Raw genomic sequence first — 20,431 nt, forward strand, 5'->3', positions numbered from 1 at the left:
GCCTTCCCTATAGGGTCTAGCTAGGAAATGTCAACTGCTGTAACAAATATTACCACATGTACCTGGCAAGTCACTTGTAAAACACCCTTCTGACTGTTTATAGAGCTTTGTAAGAAGGTTTTGCTTTCTAGAAATAAATGCTGTACCTGCGTGTACCTGCAAGATGCTAAAATTTCTTGGTTTCACCCTCCAGGTTTGTGTGTGAACTGCCATGGCAGGGAAGGTAACATTGCCATTGCTCCAGCCTCTTAATTAACTGTGCTCAATTCTCTTGACAAAAGCAAGAGAAAAAGTCAAGAATTGTATGTTTTACAAATGGGGCACATTTCAGGAGGGATATTTTTATGTTTCCAAAGGTATCCAGCTCCTTGCTTCTCTTTCAGGATGGTCTGAAATAATTGAAACCTAGAAAAAATGTCAGGATAGTTCTAAGTATATGTTTTCATCTATATCTGCTTTTGCTAGGAAAAAAAATATTTCAAGGCTTTGTTTTAAGAAACAATATATTTTTAATGTAAATTACAATGCAGACCAATGCAATCAGCAGAAAGCTTCTGCTGGAAGAAGATAATCTTTTAAGACTACAATAGGAACTTTCTCGATGTGCACACAACATGCCTCAAGAATCCTACTGTCATTTTTAGGACACCGATTTTCTGCAGAGTAAATAATCTAAATATTCTACAGTGTGGAGATTAGATTGTGTTCCATGTATAGGCATATGTTGCCATTTTTCCTCACCAACACCTCCCACTATTGCTCTTCATGTAAAGGTATTTCATTTGCTGAATTCAACCTGTCAACTGTAACAAATATGCCCTAATCCCATTATATGCATCACAGTTCACTAACAGCCACATAGGAGCCACCGAGCCTTTTTCTCTTTGATCATCCCAGATTTACACACTGGCCAAGGGCAAGAGCTATGAAGTCTGCTGAGAATAGATGTGGAGAGAGAACCTGCAAGGCACAACACCTGAGCTCTACATGTTCAGTATAAAGGACACTTGTTTAAAAGGTGCCTCAACTTCCACATTACAAAGTTCACTACTGTAGCAAATGCTTTAACATCTATTCTTTTCCTTTAGTTCTTCATTTCTAATTGTGCTGCTGTGCTTTCTCAGACCTCTTAGTGGCATAACTGTTGAACACATACATGGCTGTAACTGTTACTCAGTAGTTGCAGCTGTCTAGTTTCCCTCTTCACCGTTAATTTAGATATTGACTTCTTATTAGTCTAATATTGCATTGAAGAAGAGCTCACGGAAAAGAGGGGCAAAAAATAGTTTTATCCTGTGGAAAGCTCAGGCGTTTGAACAACTCCTACAATTAAAAACTAGAATAAAATATTACATTTTGAAAAATTTACAATTAACCAAAGATTCTGAAATATTTTATTTCAGATTCTGGAAATAATCTACTGAAACAATTTCTTTAGACAATTGAAATATTTTATTTTAATGTTATTTAAACCTGTATATTATATAACAATAAAGCTTCCAGGCTCTTCTGCTTTATCCTGTTTTGTATGAGTCAGAATGATAAAAGTTGAAGCATTTTGGAAATTTTCCTTTAAAACATTTTGATCCTGCAAAACATTGTTTCATCCGCATTTTTTGGAGAGAAAGCAAGCTTCCTTTGGAAAGTTTCTAAATCTTAAGTTTCTATATTCCCTTAGGAAACTTGGAACCAGCTGTTGTGCAGGCAAAAGTTTTTAAGTAGCAAATGTGAGCATTTCAAGATCATCAGTGGATTAATGTTTTTATTTGGGTTTGCAAACAGAATCTTTCAAGGGGGCAATGAGATGCTGTGCAGACAGACTGCAATTGCAGATTTGTTGGAGCTATCAGACAATATTGAATGTCTCCTGTCCAAATGCCGAGAGCTATGAGGCCCTATCGACTTCGCTGCGGAAACGGACCACAATGAATGAGATTCAGGGACGGATTAAAAAGAAAGGACATTTCCTTATCACAAAGCAGTTCACAAAATTTGAGAGTTCCATTCCGGTTGAAAATAAAACTGCTTTCCTGGCTGTGTCATTAGATAACATATTGACAAAAACAGATTTAAAATATATTAGTGTTCAGGCTGTTGCTGGCTCTTTTAGCTGGGTTGAAGATATCATGTATAATCAGTTTTAATTTTCTTATGTTTATGACAAAACACAAAGCTGCACGGTTTGCATTACAAACATAGCAGGAAAATTTTTCTTTATTTCCTTTCCCCTTATCCAAATTGCTGTTTTGACTGCAATCATTAAGGGAATAATAGAAGCATTTTTTTGGCAGTAGGATTTAAAAACCACGACCTTAACAAGTCCTTTAACAATTTTGGACAAAATAATGACTCAATTAATTAATTTAGTCCTTTCTGTGCAAATTAACTGTTTCCAAATTACATGCATACATGAATCACCTCACTCAGAACTGAATTATGGCCAGACTTGCTCAGCTGCAAGGTGGCAGCCACGGAGACAACAATACAACTTTGTAGGTTGAGTAATCCTGGACAGGACACTAAGGCAAAGCATTTCTCTTGCAGTCGTTTCCATGGTATCTTTAACACCCACATACAGCAACTAGGACATTGGTTGTGAAAGTCTCATCCAAATAAATCCGACAAAGTAAATTGCACGGAACTCAATTTATCTACCTTGAAATGAAGTTTGCTGGGATTTGAACCTGTGGCTTCAGGAAAAAACAGCCACTTCAAACCTGATGTGCAAATCATTCAGCCATTCTATCAGGTTTAAGACATAAACAGAAAAATTTGAAACCATAAGCATGCATATATATCTCTAAATCTGTGCATATATAGCTGTACCTACATTTGCCTGAGATTCATCATGCCCATTGATTTCTGCTAATTCCTTGGCGCTTTTTAACTGCAAAGAGTAAACAAAAAAACAAAAACAAAACAGAAAAAAACAAGCACATTACTTGAGTATTTCACACAGTTATCTTTGATTTATTTGAAGGAGCATTTTATAAGGCTTCCAATGAGAAAAACAGATGGAGCATATAATTCTAATGAGTTTTTGCTCAAACCATTTTGAAACCAACGTACTTAAGGCTTGATAGGTTGGTAAAAAAAAAAAAAGAAAAAAAAAGAAAATAATAAGACAGGGTCATTATTTTTTAAATAATAAGAAAGTAGTTTCAGGGCATAAAAAGTGTGTAGAATTGGCTCTCAAGAATAATAAATGATTTAATTTCCCCTTCTTCTTGCTATTAATTTAAACTTTACAATATTTTCAAGTTGCCACTAGCTAAACAGTGTTTTGCTAATGATTACTTTTGAATGATATATTTTGAGCTTTCCAAGACGCCACAGTGCTACTGTATGTTTCCTTCCTGAGGAAGCATCTAAATAACTGATATGGCTCTTGGGTATGATGGAAAAGGAGGTGAAGAGACAAACAGCTCTTTTACTTAACCACTGGCAGGAAGGACCGATGAGACGCTACCAATTTCAAATATATGATCTGAACCAAAACATTTTTTCCTCCTGATTTAGCTTTTTTGGGGAAATCCAGGATTACAGAGAGGATTCTAAAAGTCTTTCCAGAGAGATTTAAGGAGTGTCCTAGCTCATGTCTCGAGCCACAGTGAAATATGCCGTTGTTCATCCTGTGATTGAACAAACAAGGAAAGGAGGGGACACCACAGCTCTCCTGAGCCTGTAAACCACGCAGGTTTGTACATTTAGCGGAAGAACTCAAAACCATTTAATCTCTATTTACACTTCTGAAAAGTGATGTGTTTATTGTAACCTAATTCAAAGTAGATATTTGGGGATGATGGAGATAGGATACAATCAACAGAACTTTCCTCTATATTCCTTGGTCTCTATCTGTTTTTGCCAAAGAAGCTGGGGTCCATTTAACAAGTGATGATACAACTGTGACACTGAATGACAACCGTCCTAAAATCAAGGTGAATATGGATGTTATTATGTTTTGATTGGGTGTCTGGCACAGAAGCCTTGTCTGACTACCACTGTTGGATGACTGGTCAGATTACCTCTATCATCTTTTTGCTGTGCAGCAGCAACAGCTAAACTGCCTGTGAATCAGTTCTTGGCTTCTCACCATTGCCAATCTGACAATTAAGGTAAGTGGGCCATGATCTCTGTATACCTCATGATGCAGGTCTGTGTGAGCCACTAAAGAGGTCCTGAAAGAGGGAAGGGGGCAACAGTCCCTGAGAAAGCAGTACGAAGGACAGCTGGGGACTGCAAACTCATCAGGTATCCTGGTTCAATTCACTGACACTCATCTTTCAATGCCCTTGAAAAGCCTGCAACTCATACTAAAAACAGTGTGATGCATTTCCACTGAATGCTGCATGTTTTCCTTCCACTGAAATGCAACCATCCTGTGAAAAAAATCTCGCTGTGAGGATGCTGGTAAGAACGAGACAAGAAGGCTACTTCCAGCCAAGAAAAGTTAGGTATTTCTGCACTGTGCTGTGAGCCATTTCCTGATTCTGCCAATTTTTCATTTTAAATATTCACCTCATGTGGGCTGTCCCGTTGAGTTCAGCTGAATTACTCATCCGAATATGAGGTTAGGAGTGTGCTCAGGTATATAAAACTGTTCTGCATGCTACGTCCATGTCCTGAGCGCTTTGGGAGTGCTGTTCATTACTTACCTTTCTACTTTCCTTTTTCAGGTGGATAAAGTGCCATCACCCCTTGGTAGCTGCTGGCTTCTTGGGCAATGCTCCACGTGCCTTTTGCTGGTGACATGCAGCTCTCCCATCCACCTCATGCATGTTTGATGGGAGAATGGGCTCAGCTTCCAGCCTACGTTGGTCTGCCAGACTTTCTCCCCACCACTGATTCCCACCATCACCTTCCCAGCACTGCTGCACTGGTGGAGGTAGTGTTAACGCAACTAGTGCAGGAAGGATGCTTGAGCCTTTTTCTCTCTTTTATGTCCTGCAGTGCCCTGAAGAGGATGTCAGAGCTCAGGCAAGAAGCTGCTAGCATCCACATGTACACTAAAACCACTGCAGCAGGAGGTGGAGGTAAACCAGTGGAGATAATAGGAGAAAACTTATGGGTAGAAAATATGTTGCTGGATTCCCACAGGTTAAAGGGTTAAAGTCCCCTTTTTCCAATATTGTTTGTTTGCTTGTTTAATTGAAATTTAATTTATACTCTTCTCTCACAGCCTAAATCATGAAATGTTGGAATAGAAACCTTGGAAAAACATACAATATTGGAAAAACAGGACTTGCCTTACCCCCGAGGCAGGCTCCTTTGCAGGTTGGTAGTGAGACTGATGTTACCAGCAGGAAGCATACTGAGGCTACACACTGAACTAGTGCCAGTAACAACCAAGGGACTACCTGAAAGGAAGGGAGAAGAGTTAAGGAGCTGGAAGGCTCTCATACATCTCATGCCATGGTGGGGTCAGGTCAGGCATAAATCAGTGGGCTCAAAGTCCTCTGACAACTGGAGCTGGTGGCTGTGGACAAGATCTGATCCAGAAGCCTTTTTGCTACCATCCTGTAACATGGTGAACAAGCAAACAGGATCTCTCCCAGCAGGACATACAGGATGAAAAGGCAGATTTTAGCAAATATATCACCAAAAAAAAAAAAATTCCAATAAAGATGGGAGCCCAGCACTGTTTATTTTTTAAAGAAATGTTCATATTTACTTGACTCTGCCATGATTTTCAATACCCATGGTTGGAAAAACACACAGATGAGCTGTGGTCCTTGTAAAGGAAAGCTGTGAGCCTTGGCAAGTGGGGGTCACTACTGCTAGGGGCTTTGCTGTTCTGGAAAATTTTGGAAATGGTTCAGGATTGTTGGAGAAGCACACTGGTTGTGCAGCTCTCTTTAGGAATTCTGGCTACTTACAGCCTTAGCTCTAGGCATGTTTCAGTTAATGCTCAAGACAAATGCAGATCCATTGTGCCCTTCTTCCAGCTACTGTTTCATCTGTCTGCCTAGCATGAGTGCACATTTGATTTGCAATTAGTAGGAGTCTGCAGAGATTTGGAAGTCACCCCTGTGGTCTCTATTGAGGCCTCATATTGTGAGATATTCCTATATGTTTTTGCAGAATTTAATTGCTACTAAGATATAAAATAATTTATATATAAATTTATATAAAATATAAACCATAAATATAAATCTATATAAAATATAAACCATGCAATTTCATTCTTTTTTTTTGACTATTCTATGATGCTATACTTTGAATGACATGAAAATGTAAATGAGATGCAGTTAACTCAAGAGATCTGGTAGTTTCTGTGTTTATAAATATGCTGTTACCTAATCCACTCTTCCTCATGGCATTTTGTTTAATGCAGTCCTGCATCAGTTCTCATTTAGAAGGTTTTCTTTGTAGCCATAAGTGCTAAGAACACATAGCATTTACTTTTCCCATTATGCATATTAAATGTTTAAATCTGTTTGCAGACATATTCAGACATACATGCTGAAAACTCTTGAACATAAGAACTATCATCATTTTGAATCTCTGCCATCAAAGCAGTTCAGAACCTGCAGTCTTTAAGCTACAGATACTAACCAACTCGCTAAATATTTTAGCTCAAAGTTTATATATAAAGGACAAAAATACGTCTCACAACAGAGACTGTGCCTATGCAGCACAGGTGGGGATTTGAAATTTCAGTGTGTCCAAGCCATGTGGTTTATACACAACGCATGTATTTGCGCACACTGTGCTTGCACACAGTGTGCACTTCTTCATTTCCAGATTTACAGATCTAGCTCCAGATTTCCTTTTTTTGCTGCGTAACTATCCATCTTACCTTGCTTATAAAACAGTACTATCAAATACACTTCTCAGTGTCATAGAACACCTTAGTATCAAAGAAGGCTAACATTAAAGAATCAGATATACAGTTGTTTGCTTTTCACTGCTTAAATAAGTGCATTGGTGAACTACTATTTTTAATGCCATCATGATAATCTTTTTTGTATACTCGTATCTTCACATATAACACAGGAGATGGCAAGCTCTTTTTCTTCAATACTAGTCTTAAAAGAAAGAGGTTTTTGTTGTTGTTGTTGTTGCTTCCAATATGCTTGCTTTTCAGGCATATTTAACTTCTCCCCATTTTATTTTTTTTTAAATTATTCAGAGAGACAACACATTTCCCTAATATCTATGTAGAATGAGTGGAAATGTTACTTCAGATGTGAAATTCACTACTGCATAGTGTAAAATAAGGGTCTACTTTCACTGTTTTCTTAAACTGTTAGCCCCAGCTGCATGCACAAATGCTAATCAGAGCAGACACATGGACTACATAATGTTATGTCTTGCTCACAATACAGTCAGTGGTCAGAATCCTATGCATTTTGTAGGCAAAGCCATACATCCTCCATCCCCTTAGCATACCTAAGACAGCACTTTTCTCCCATGAGAAGCACTCACCTGTTCCTGAAGGACTTTAAGCATCGCTTGTGTGTGTGTTTGTTCTTCCTTGGCTTGCTCCAGCTCGGATTTTTTGTTATTTAATTCTTCCTGTATGCTCAGCAATTGCTATACAAACAAAAGAAGGTTCTGGTTAGCACCGTCTGAATCAAAATCAGTTTTAAACACTCAGTTTGATAAATCTTCATTTCAAATAATGCTTTGCAGCCTGCTCCTACATTGATTATTGTTGCATAATCTGCTGTGTCTAAATGGACCAGAGGTAGATTATTTTCATCTGCATCTCCTTCTGCAGCAGTGCTCCACGAGTAATGCATCTGTTAATGTGTGTTAAGCTATTTGTTACATTAAAGTAGAAACTCCTGGTACGCTATATCACCCACGGAGGGACTGTCACATTCATCTGAACCAAAATCTTATTTGTAGAAGTGTATGCGGTGGTTTTAATAATACTAGGGTAAACACTATGGTACATAAATAATTTAAAAGCACAGCCTTTTAATATAATTAGTCATTGGACCAAAGCCATTTTCATTCTATGCAAAGCAATATTCTGGAAAGCTTTCACATTGAGCTGCCAAGAAGACAAAAGCTTTTTTTTTTTTTTTTTTTTCTTAACCATGCTGTGATATTTTATTAGACAAGGAAGACTGATGCCCTAAAATCAATATATCATTCAGGAAGACAGCTGATCTGAACTGTCAAAACAAAAAACTATGTCCAAAACCATATTTTATGAAGACAATTCTGGGATGTAGGGACATCTTGAAAAGCCTACATTCCCTGCTCTTGGCTAGCTTCATGTTCTGCACAGATTTATTGTAACTGTTAAGAGCAGGTCAATAGATTTAATTAATCTGTAATAATGATATATTTTTATTTTTATGGGTAATATACATTGCTGAAGAGCAAGAGAAGACAACTAGGAGATTAAAAAGGAGTTTACAGTGCTTTCCCTTGGTGATCAAGAAAGGAAACTCTGGTTTTCTTGCACAACTTATTGCTCTGCATACACTCCTTTGCAAGGACAACTTGAGCAAGCAATTGCTTTAGTAACTTGTATTACTGATCTAACTATGTGTCTAAGCATCTAAGGCTTAGTTTATGCTTGTGCTTAGGATGGGTAGCTCTGACTCAAACAGACGTTGTAGGTGTTCAGCATCTTGATATGTTTCACACCACAAAAGTAGAAATAGCCCCTGGCCTTGTTCCACAATACTGGAAGTCCCAAGCACGAAGGGACTCTGTACCACTATTGTTTTCAGAGCTGCTAGGAAACACTTGACATTTCGGGGCCTGACAGAGTTATTGGCAGTGCATTTCTTGTGTAAGTGAACACCAGTTTGATGAATTCTGTCTGCCACGGATGTAAAAATCCGTGTGTGTATAGGTCTGATTATATCTTGCACTCTCTGCTATCCAGCTAGGTGTGCTCTTTGATGTATCTTGCCACCTGGACTGCTTCCTGAGGGCCTACAAGACACTGAGGGCCTTCAGGTATGTGTATCCACTCCACCACAGCACAAAAGCATTTCAAATCTCATGATTTTACATGAATAGCAAGTTCTGTTCCAGTGTGGCCCCACCAACTTCTGCATGGAATTCTCTACTTCTGGCAGTTCCTGATGTGGACTGGATTGCCACCTCAGACTTGTCTTCATCTTGCCTGTTGGGTACCACTCTCTACATTCTCAGAAGATAAAATGAATTTATGTGTACTGTCATGTGTCACACATTGTTACCCATGCAGCTTCTTAGCACAGTTACAGATTTCCAGACATTTCATAACCTTCTAGCCCCAAAGGGACAATTTAGTCACCTCATGTAACCTCATGTTTATAACAGACCATTGATCTTCACCCAGGATAGTTTTAGCTGATGCCTGTACTTTAGAAAGAAGGGACTCCAATCCTCAGGAGAGAAACAAATCATACAAGACACCAGAAGGATACCAGAAGCTCTTTCAAGGATCACTAGCAGAGACAGCAGAGTTTTGGCAAAGAGAAGTGTCACCTGAATGGGGCTGGTGAAATTCCTCTCCTTCACAACTGCAACCTGCTTGTCCTTACACACCTGGACAGGGCAAGGGTGTTTTAAGAAAAAGGAGTCTTTGGTCTCCACCTCAGTGTCTTCTCTGAGTAGTTACATCTCAACCAGTCTCTGACAATTCAAAGTGAGGAGCCAAAATGAATTAAATGATCCTCACATAAAGCCAGGAATGCATTTAGCCAATTATGTACCTGAGAAGGGAACTTCTTTGCCTCTCTAGGCAACAAGCTGAAATCCTGAATTATGAGGTTTTATTGCCATCATTGTCTAGTGCAGCGCTACAAGTACTATGGAGTCCAGAGAAAACGACACAAAAGATCCTGTCTGCTCCACAGCCTCTGAAGGATGTGGATAGACATCTAAGTCCAAGGACAACATCACTACTTTCCAGACCAAACCTTCATCCTGTTTCAGAGATTTTACTCCAGATTCTGGGAGAAACCCTGGAGCCCATCCTTCTGAACAATGGAAATTCCTATTTGGAAGACCCCAAGTGAGTCTTAAGTTAATCTCTGCCACTGGAAAGCCCTTTCACTTATAGGTTGAACTTGTTATACTTTCACCAGAAGAATTAAAATCACCTTAACCATCCTAACCCCTCATGGTTCTTCCATAGCCAAGTCTTACACATCATGGACCAACTCACAAACCACCACAGCTTTATCTTCACATCTCCCACTGATATCTCCAACTGTGCTTTAGTCTATTTATATCCCTCTTCCTTTGATCTTGACTTTATGTTTTGTGTTCAAGGCAATTTTTTCATAGCTGGCTGAGCATGAGAGGAAGTGGTGTGGCAGACGCCATGTGAGAGCACAAGGAGAGATGCTCCCTGCTCTGCATCATTGTATTTGGCTCCAGACCAGCCAGGAACAGGAATCCCAGGAAAACATCCAATTTTCTCAGTTTGCATGGATTTGCAGCTCATACTGGTTGCAGCATGATCTGCAAAGCATTTGTCATGAGATAAAACTTTCTGGGAATCTTAATAGTTAGACTGTAAACTACTGCAGGCTGTTTGTCCCTAGGCTCATATTTTCAAGACAGTCAATGGTCCCCATTTTCACGGGGATGGAAAACAGAGCATCTGTAACTAGTGTACCACGTTCCCAGTCACACATAAGGTTTTTCATTCACAGAACTGGGACCTTCCCATCCAGCCCCCAGAGATGCCAGAATTGTTTAAAACTTGCAGTCATTCCCTGGGGCTTTAACCTTCTTTCTTTTTCTCTCCCTGACATTTATCTCTAAAAGCTGCAGAATCTGCTCATTTTGCATGGGTCAGGTTCAGAGCTTTCTTTTTCCTGTGTGGTTGATGCCATCAACAAGAACCAGTAACAAGGACTTATACCTGCCAAACAACATATTTTTCCCTTCTAGTCTTAATTTGGGAAATGACAAAATAGCTTTGACTGAAAAAAAGTATCAGACTGAGACAGACAATCAGCTTGAAAAATTTCAGCACAAACACGTGACGTTTGGCAAAATTAGAAGCAAATGGAAAAAAGATTTTACACTGGCAGGAATGAGGCAAGTTTCATAACAGTAACTGCTGTCATGCCTACTTATAAACAGACAGCCACTCCATAACGATTTTAATGAATGATGCCAAGATGATGGTATTTAATAATTCAGAATTATTTTGTTTTTCACATAAATGTGCTTATTAAAAATTGATCCTATAGATATTTCTTCTGCCCTTCAGACTGCATGCAAATGAATACTACAATCAATTAAAATAAAAAATTGTTCTCCTTGGTTTTACTGTTTGTGCTGTCTGATCCTGTTCCACCTACTTCACCATCTCGTCGAGCCTTTCTGCCAGAGCTTCCCCCCCCCGTGCCCACCCACCCACACAACATTTGCTACCCCGCTTCCCACCTGTTGTGTCCTGCTGGCTTGTCTCAGAGATTCTGCCAGCACAGCTATCAAAACGTCCCTTCCTTCCATCTTGTCTCACCTCTCTGGACATTTCCTTTAAGCCCTTATGCCCCTAGTTTTGTGGCACAGCCATGGCAGTCAGTCAGTAAGTCCCCAGTTTTCTCAGGCAAAGGAGTGACTTCTTGGCTATGCAGCCAGGAAATTCCTGGTTCATTTGTCTATTGCCCTCCAAAGCAGCAGTCCTCAACATATAACTCTTCGGGTGTCTGGGAGTCCCCTGACACTTATGCAAGGATCTCTTCCCTGAGCCAAAATCATAGTGTCAGGAGGCAGAAAAGCATCTCATGGTGGAGAGACAGCACTACAGAGAGACAGACATATCCTTGCTTTAATGCATGCCCTCTGCTCTTGCTGGGGAGGGGAGAGGCTGGCTGCAGCCTTCTGCCAAAGACAAGGGAGAGGCTACCAGAGGCAAGAGTACACAACCCACAACAAACCTGACACAAAGAAAGCTTGATTTAGGGAGTGTTAATGTGAGGAGAAGATCTTTGAGGAAGGTTGGGGAATGTCCAACATCATGCTGTGGTAAGAAGGTAAAGGTAAGGAGAAGGGAAGAAGTCTGCTTCCGAAATCAGCAGGGAAAATTGTCCAGGACCGAGTGATAAATTAAAGGAGTATGGAACTCTGAGGTTCCTGGAGAGAGGCACACACATAGCCCAGAGTGCCACCAGCACGGCTCTGGAAGCTCAGCTGCTGTCCATGCAAACAAAGCTATTTGTCACCATGGCTGCTGGGTTGTCCGTAAGAGATGAAGCCCTGGAGTAGGTCAACATCAGATGGGTAAATATCACTAATATCCCTTCATTGGCATTTCCAGAGAGGAGACAGGAAAGAAAAAAAGAATTAAATTACTAGTTGTCTCTCTAGATGCCAAGAAATGCATTTTACACAAAAAATGCAAGACAGCTTTCCTGTTTCCATTGGCAGTTCTGGAGCTGCTCTGTTTATAAACGGAAAAGATCCCTCTCCAATGTTAAGCTTGCTTCATTCATGAGGACAAAATTCCTCCCCATTCATAAGTGGGTAGCTAATTTCTTTATATGGGAGGGACATGTGTGTGTTTTATTTTATTTATTTTTTTCCACACATTCCAACTTCCAATGCTGAATCTCTGTCAGCAACAGTTCAGTGCCGCCCATGTTGCATACATCTTGAAAGTGCAGACAGAAAATTACCATCTTAAACCAATCCTCACAGCTTCTGAAACATTAAATATAGATGGCATTATTGAAGCCAGATGAATTACTCAGACTGTGTACAATGCGGTGCCAGCATGGCCAAGAATGCTAACGACTGAACAACAAACAGTGCCTTGAAAGATATGAGAAGTCCTAAAGGGAAAGTAATAGTTGGCTGTTGTGTATCACGAAACATTCCTTCTTTTTCCTCCTCACCCCCCTGCCCACATTTCTTCTTTTGTCCCCAAAAGGCAGTGTTACATCTGTACATTTAAATATAAATTATGGACATATCCAGAAGGGAAGGCAAACACACAGTCTAGCAAAACAGAGAAGGATCTCAAAAGGAAAGCATGGTTGCCAGCGTGAAACCATCAACTTAGTACACTAAAAAAAGGGAGGCAACTCAGAAGAGACCACAAGACCTGAGGCAGTACTTAGGATAATGTAAGACTGACAGAACAATGAAAAACAAAAACCAACATTTGCCACAAGTTTAACAGTTACACTGCTGAATGGTCCTGTTCCTGCCCTTTATTATTTATTTATTTATTTATTTATTTTTATTATTAATTTTTATTTTTATTTTCCACAGCTGCTTGAAAAGAAATATCAGAGGGAAGAAATGGAAGTGAAGAAGATCAGACAAAAGGATGAAAATTATGTCTCTGAGGTAGGAGCACTGACTTTGATCACAGGTAACAGGCAGTTTCAGCAAACCAAGTCAGTCTGGCCACAGGTGGACTCTTCCTCCAGCTTCTGGAGTAGCTGCAGAGTGTCCAGAAAAGATCTGTGGCAAACTGTTTTAAAATGAGGATATCAGTTAAAGTGGGATGGTGTTACACAGCCTAACCGAGTCAACTTAGTTGAACAGACATCTTAGACACCCAGTGAACTTAGGTAAACTGAATTCTCCTATCTATATGATATTAGGGGGTAGCATATTACTCTCCACTTACTACCTATGGGGAGTATATTTACTCCCTTATACAGGAAAAATGGGAAGATCTGGTTCACTAGGTGTCTAAAATGAAGGCAAAGCCCATGTGCCTCAAATAGGTATGCTGATTCCCACTCAAGGTTACCTTTTTCAGTCCTGAAAAAACTAAGGCTTCACACTATACAGAAAACTGGGGAAGCAGTTCTCACCTGTGTAAAAGGGCAACAATTTCCCCTAAAATACACTAGAACTGGAGATCTAAAATTTTTGCAATCGTAGGCATTGGAAGGACTGCAGAGATCATCTAAAATTAAAGCACCAATTTATACTGGCCATTTCTGAAGTTTTATTCTTTCTCTTTTTCTTCCTAAAAACAAGTTTTGTAGTGTCAGTTTGAACTTTATCTCATAAAAGAAAAAGAAGAAAAAAAAAGAGTTGGGTAGATGGAAAAGGATAAAAATCAGCATGGAAAAAAAGTGTTTCAAAAGTCTTAGAGGCTGATCACAAATAACGAGGGGAATGATGGTAAATATTTCTTGGTAGAGTCCTCCTTAAGTAGAAGGAAAAAAAATAATAAATCAAAATGAAATCTCAGACACATGATCAATTGCAAAACAAAAACACAGATTGTTCTCTCAGTACTTCTGTGGACAGGCTGGAAGGGTGTTTGTGTCTATTTCTAAGACAGACAAGATTTCATATCACAAATGGCCAGCACATGGCAGGCTTGAATAATGAGAAAGTGACTTCCCAGCTGAGCAAATATGCATTAGTAACAAGACGCTGATGAGGCCAGACAAATCACCAAGGAAACAGGAGAATGTGAAAGACAAGTCAAAGAAGCTTTAGAAATGACCCTCGAGGAAGTTAGCCATGTTGCAGCAGTAAGGGCAACATACGTGCCATCCTAATGTACGACAAGGCATTATTAAAATAAAGAGCATGATTGTGGATTTTTTTAAGGGAGCAAAGGGAAGTGCAGTGTAATAGATCAGTGCTTCTCACCCCTTCCATCTCTCAGGGACCACCTGTGTCACAGAAATAGGGATGACACTGTTTGGATGGCTCATGGGGTTTGCAATGATAAAGGAGTCCCAGACCTGCACCCCCCTGCCCTGGGCCTGAGCTGGTGAAAAGCTGCATGTGCATCAACAGCCCAGCTCCTGCTTGCTTTGGGAAGCTACCTGTAAAATAAGCAATTCTGGTTCTGAGCAGAGAAAAAGAACATGGTGAACATGTTAGCTCTGCAGGTTTGCCACCTCCGAAGGGGTTGGGGAGCTGGGCATGCACTTGATGGGTGAGCATGTATCGAGGCAATACTGAAGAACATTGTCCTGCTGCCTCCTTAGAAAAATGTTTGTCATGCTCCCTTCCCCTTGCTATGAGATTGACTACAGAGGTCCAACAGCTCCACGGCACGCAGAACGGGAGCAGGCAGGACTGAGCCACAGAAATAAGTCAAGCAGGAAAACAGACAGATGGACACACTGAAACTACCTAAAGGGAGGTTATGGAGAAGAAGGGGTTGGGCTCTTCTCAGGTAAGGGTTGAGGGCTAAGAGACACAAGGAGGAACATTTGTACTACATATAAAGAAAACATTCCACAGTTAGTATGGCCAGTTATGGGAGCAAGAGCTCAAAGAAGCTGTGGACTCTCCATCCTTGGAGGAAATGCAAATACAGCTAGCTGGGGCCCTGAGCAAACAGACAGCTCCAGAGCTGACCCTGCTTTGAGCTGGGGGATGCTGTACATGATCTCCAGAGATCCCTTTTGACTTAATTAATTCTATGATGCTAAAGAATACCTAATAGATATCAGATAAATAGACCTCCGTTTCTTTTGTTTCCGTGAGGCATAGTAATTCAGACTCACTAACTACGAGAGGCAGTATTTGGGATTGGATGAAAAGGAGAATTTGGATGGTGCAATGAATGTCTTAAGTCTGCAGCTTTTCTTTGTCAAGTAATTTTTAAGCGTTATTCTTGCTCTAATCAAGAAGGAAAAACAGTCTTAGGTCAGTTATATATTGTTACACTAAATGAAGAAAAGACTGAAGTCCTTAGGGATCTTACAGGATCAGCCCCTCCTCCTAGAATTGAAATCCTCACAATTTGCAAATAGATTTTTACTGCTAGCATAAGGGATTCTCTCTGGGATCTGATTTTCACAGCAGATTACCGAACGTCTTTGATTTTGATGGTGCCTTATAGAGGGGAGAAGTTTGGACAAAGCAGTTACACCTCATCAGGAAAGCTCCCTCCTACCTTTGCTAAATGAGGTCACTGGCATGTTATATTAGCCCTTGCCTTTTACTGGCAATGGGTGAGTGAGCAGATGGGCTTACAGTTTGCTCTGATTAGGATCAAATTAAGAGGGCTGATCCCAGATGAGTGTCAGGTTCCCTCTGCCCTCATAACCTACAAGGCAACCACCTGGCACCTGGCATGATGGACAGTCAAGAGAAGACATGGTCATTCATTCACAGCAACCTCCTCTTCTCCAGCCTTTCACCTGTACCTGGCCATTCCAGGTACCTCCTCACTAGGCAACAGCACTTGAACTTTATGACCACATCTATTCTTTTGTGGGACTGCAATGGGCATGTTACAACACACTCTTTCTTAGCAAATCAAATTATTATTTTTTTTAATTTTGATTTTTCCTATTCAAGAAGAAATATTTTCTTCATATTAAAGGAGGATAAAAAGACCTGACACATTTTAACTAGGAAAACAATTTACATGAGTCAATTTGCCTTCTGTTACTCCCACTGAAACTTAGTTCCTTGCTGAGGAAGCAGGGCTCCTTGTATGAAAGCATCAAATACTTTTGGAACCTATGCAATCAGCAAGCCGATACTACTGTTTGGAATAGTTTAAAGAATCCACATAAGATTGCTAGACCGTACAACTGATATGACTTGTTTTTCATTAGCCTACACTAGTGTGCTAATGAAGATAGTAGTTGATTTATTTCATATTTTAAATTGAATGTATGCACCAGATTATTTCTCTCTGAAGTGTTTATTTTTCCTACCAATCTCACTTTAGTTTTACCATGGTATCAGGCAAAAAGATGCTACCTTCCACCATTTCACCACTACAACAGCTATCAAGAAGATGGCGTTTAGAGTATCTATAGGCCCTTGTTTATACTTCCCCTAGCACTGTTGAAGTGGTGGTGGCAGAAATGGGAAATTAAACACTACTTTCCGTAAGGAAAGGTTGTTAAACACAGAGGAGAACCTATGTGGCTTGTCTGAAATCTGGTAAAAAAATATCATTTAATTTCCAGCTGCTTTTTTTTTTTAATATAATCAGAAAGAGTAAGTATTTTCTGGAAGTTTGGGTGTGCACAGTACTGTACAGAGCCTTAAAAAGCAGAAGAGAACAAAAAGAATACTTATGGGAACATTTGTCTATGTCCTGGAAGCAGACATATTTCTTACCAGCTTCTACATATCAACCATAGGGTAAAAGAAGAAGAGTTGGACCTGGAAGCGAACATTTGGACATTGGGTCCAGCTTCTTGCTTTTATCTTGTATCACATTAAATTATAAGTAATGTTCTAATGATCAATATTGCCATTATTACCCCAGTGCTGCTTTTCTAGGAAAACAGAAAGATCTAATTAGAATTCATACTGGAAGAGTAATAAAAACATTTCCAACTTAATTATTCTGGTCTATTTATTCAGCAGGTAAAAAGCAAATACAAGGGGTAATGTTTTTATCTCTATTATTTATTCTTCTCTTTAATACTGCATTTGGAGAAGAATCAGTTTATAGTTGTGCATAAGTACATTGTCTGGGTTGTGTGCTGAATAGATGTTCGGTGTGCAAGAGGTAGTTAGATAAAAAAAGACTGCAAAGCTCCTTTGCATTTAGGGTATATTAATAAATATAGCCATAACATGCTCCATCTATTCAACAATGATGCTATTTTCAGCTCTAAACTAATACAGAACCTGCCTATATTTAAGGGTAAATGGTCGTTACAATGATCACAGCACTCACATGGCACTGTATTCAGCAATTTTCAGCCAACAAAAAATACGTCTGTGACTTCTGACATTTCACAAAGTTTTCAGGTGAGAGAAAGGAATGACTGTGGCAGTTAACAACCAAACATCTGTGAAGAATCTGAGAGATGCAGACCTAAATGTCACCTGAGGCTTACTGAAGTTGGATAAGCGATGGAAAGGTGGTGGAAAAGTGATGTGGAAAGAAGGTCTCATGATGAAGGAGGTCTCTCCTCATCCTACTTACTATTGAACCCTCTTGGACAGAAATGTGCTTTTCTGCTCCTAGTGAATGAGAGTGGACCATGGGAAGAGTAAATTCTTCCATTACTTGAATGAGAAAAATCTCATATTCATATAGGATAGGCTAGGAAGGACCTAAGTAACGCCACCTTTTGTAGAAAAAAAATAGAGGAGATGTGGAAATGGACTAGCTTTGCTCCAGTGGCTGGTAATGGTAGAAATCAAATTCATTTCACAGCATCACAGTGAAACCAACACTAGCTAATTTTGGCTTTTCTACTTGAATTTGTTACTATATGTTTGATATATATTGTCTTGCTTAAAAAGCTGACAGAGACATGACCCTTATGCCAACTCACTGAGATAAAAGGGACACAATCCAGTTCACACTGACTGTCCATACAGTGGAGGCCGTGTGTACCCCAACTTCCTTTTCACCAAAGGTGTACCCTGGCCGTCCTCCAGGATGAGTGAGCAGTGAATAAAAGGAAGGTGCTGCAATGTGCTTCAGCAGCTCTTCTCCTGACCACAACCGTGAGGCATATCACAGAGCAAACTGTCTTCCCATGGATGAACACAGAAAGCCTGAAATGACTTCTAGTCATCTGGCATTTATCAGAGCCCTTTGAGATCAGACGTATAATTTTCAGATGCATGTACTATTTATTTTACATGCTAACTGATTAGTAAACTGCAAAAGCTAGTTCTCAATGGGAAATGTCATGAGTAATGTGGCCTTCGAAGAAAGACCTCGTGTTGCATATTGAACAACAAGACCAGGGACGTATTGAATAGGTGATGATTAACTGTGCACTCCCTGTCTGCAGCACTGAACAGAGAAGGATCCCTGAGGTATACAGAGCAAAACACACAGGCAGTAGTTCTGGCAGTTCCTGCCTTCTGAGCACTCAGGTTTGCAATCTGCACTGCTGTTGGAGGGAAATTGATACTGTTTGGGGGAAAAAAAAAAAAAGACAAAAGAGGTTTAATTGTGCTGAATCAGAGTGACACCCATGTGGGTCATTAACAGGGTCAAAATGTGTTCTGATTCCTGCGGAGACATCCAGAGCTACCAGAGTCGATGACACTGGCAGCAGCATATCAGCCTGTATGTCAGCCCTATGCCTACCACCCACGACTTTTCTTATTGTTCTTGCTTTTCACCCTGAGCACTGATTTTAAGTGAGGCACCTCCACACATCCCCTGCTCATGCAATAACCCCGTGGCTAGGCTTTAATGCTTCACCACCAACGAAGAGGAGCGTATGCTGTCACGGTATGTTAGGAATATGAACCTAAGCCCAGCTAATCAGGCCCCTTGGGGAACCTGGGCAATGAGGTGCCTCTTAAATGTCCCAGATAAACTCAGCATGTGCAACAGAAGGACTGTAGGCACTTGGGTACATTTCCTGGAGAAAAGATAGGTGGAAGCATGGTTCAGACGGGGATTTCTGGATAACACCATTGCTTGCAGGAGCTTACATTCAGCCTATATTGGATCATGCTTAGGGAGTTATGAGAGGAAAGAACATCAGCAAGGCATATTTATATGACACAGTTAAGCACCACACCGAATTACCAGCCTATAGGAAAATCAACCAGTTTAGTACTGCTATGCAAGCATGGCAACACACTTTGGCCGATTAAGCCTGACAGAATGGTGGAGCTAACTAGTTCAAGTAGAGACCCATGCTAAAGGAGCTAGATTATTTCCAGGACCTGAACCGTGCTCTGTAGATTCAGGACTAACTTGAGGCTTAAAACATTGCATTGGTGGCTGTGCTGTGGAGATGGTTCATAAACAAGCCTGGCTGCCCCGTAAAGATGTAAAATTGATTTGGATATGTGCTAACGACTGACATCTCCTATGTGGCACATTGAGATATTTCAAAGGCTTGCAATGTTATCAGTTTCAGGCAGATTTTATAAAGAATGTGGGAACCACATCACTGAATCCATAGTGACTCACTGTCAAATTCTGAACCAGTTTTTCAAAGCATGTAAGTGAAAAGTGCATTTCCTCAAGAATTTTATTCGGTGGACAACAAACAAGAAAAACGTTTTTTTTTTTCACTTTGTTCTTGGAAGGGCTGACAGATTTTGATGAGAATTTTTCAAGACTCTACTTGTTGCTCCACATGGAATATGTAAACCCAAATGGTTAAAATTTGGACGAGTTATTAACACAGTGAAATCCAAGTCTTCATAATGGCAAGTATTAAGCAACACTACTAGGTGCTATTTTCTGCATTACCTATAGTCATGTATCTGGTAAAACATTCCAGAAAAAGAGAAAAGATTAAAAAAAATCTTATAGCTGTGCTGTGAAGTATTGTAAAAATAGTTATAACTAAAACATGCCTCCTTATGATCACAGACTTTATTACAGAATACCAAACACTGCTGAAAAACGGAGCCATTTGAAAAGTGATCTGCCTGGTATGTGTGTTCTCATATAGAAATAAATTGAAGGCAATACCACCTATGCGGCAGTGACAAGTTAATTCAATTTCCATCTCAAAATCAGGTAAAGTGTATCTCATTTGTTACCATGGATACAAGACATTACTTCCATTTGTTTGAGATCTCACAGTGGGTATGAAATTAAACTGTGACACAGTTTTATGGA

The 20,431-nt window shown here is 39.9% G+C and overlaps 1 protein-coding gene across 11 annotated transcripts in view; it reads right to left on the reverse strand.

Moving 5' to 3' along the window:
* The window catches only part of ENOX1 (ecto-NOX disulfide-thiol exchanger 1), a 358,808-nt gene that overhangs the window by 18,325 nt on the left and 320,052 nt on the right, over window positions 1-20,431 (reverse strand). For 9 of the 11 annotated variants that reach the window (XM_080592773.1, XM_080592781.1, XM_080592780.1 and 6 more), the window contains 2 exons: window positions 7,429-7,536; window positions 2,831-2,887 (listed from right to left, as the gene is read on the reverse strand). In XM_080592773.1, the coding sequence (XP_080448899.1) occupies window positions 2,831-2,887; window positions 7,429-7,536 (165 nt within the window). The remainder of the gene's footprint in view (window positions 1-2,830; window positions 2,888-7,428; window positions 7,537-20,431) is intronic. The other 2 variants (XM_080592774.1, XM_080592775.1) reach the window with 1 other exon arrangement.

This window comes from Anser brachyrhynchus (genome assembly GCF_964034855.1).
Source record: "Anser brachyrhynchus genome assembly, chromosome: 1".
In the NCBI taxonomy this organism is placed as follows: domain Eukaryota; kingdom Metazoa; phylum Chordata; class Aves; order Anseriformes; family Anatidae; genus Anser; species Anser brachyrhynchus.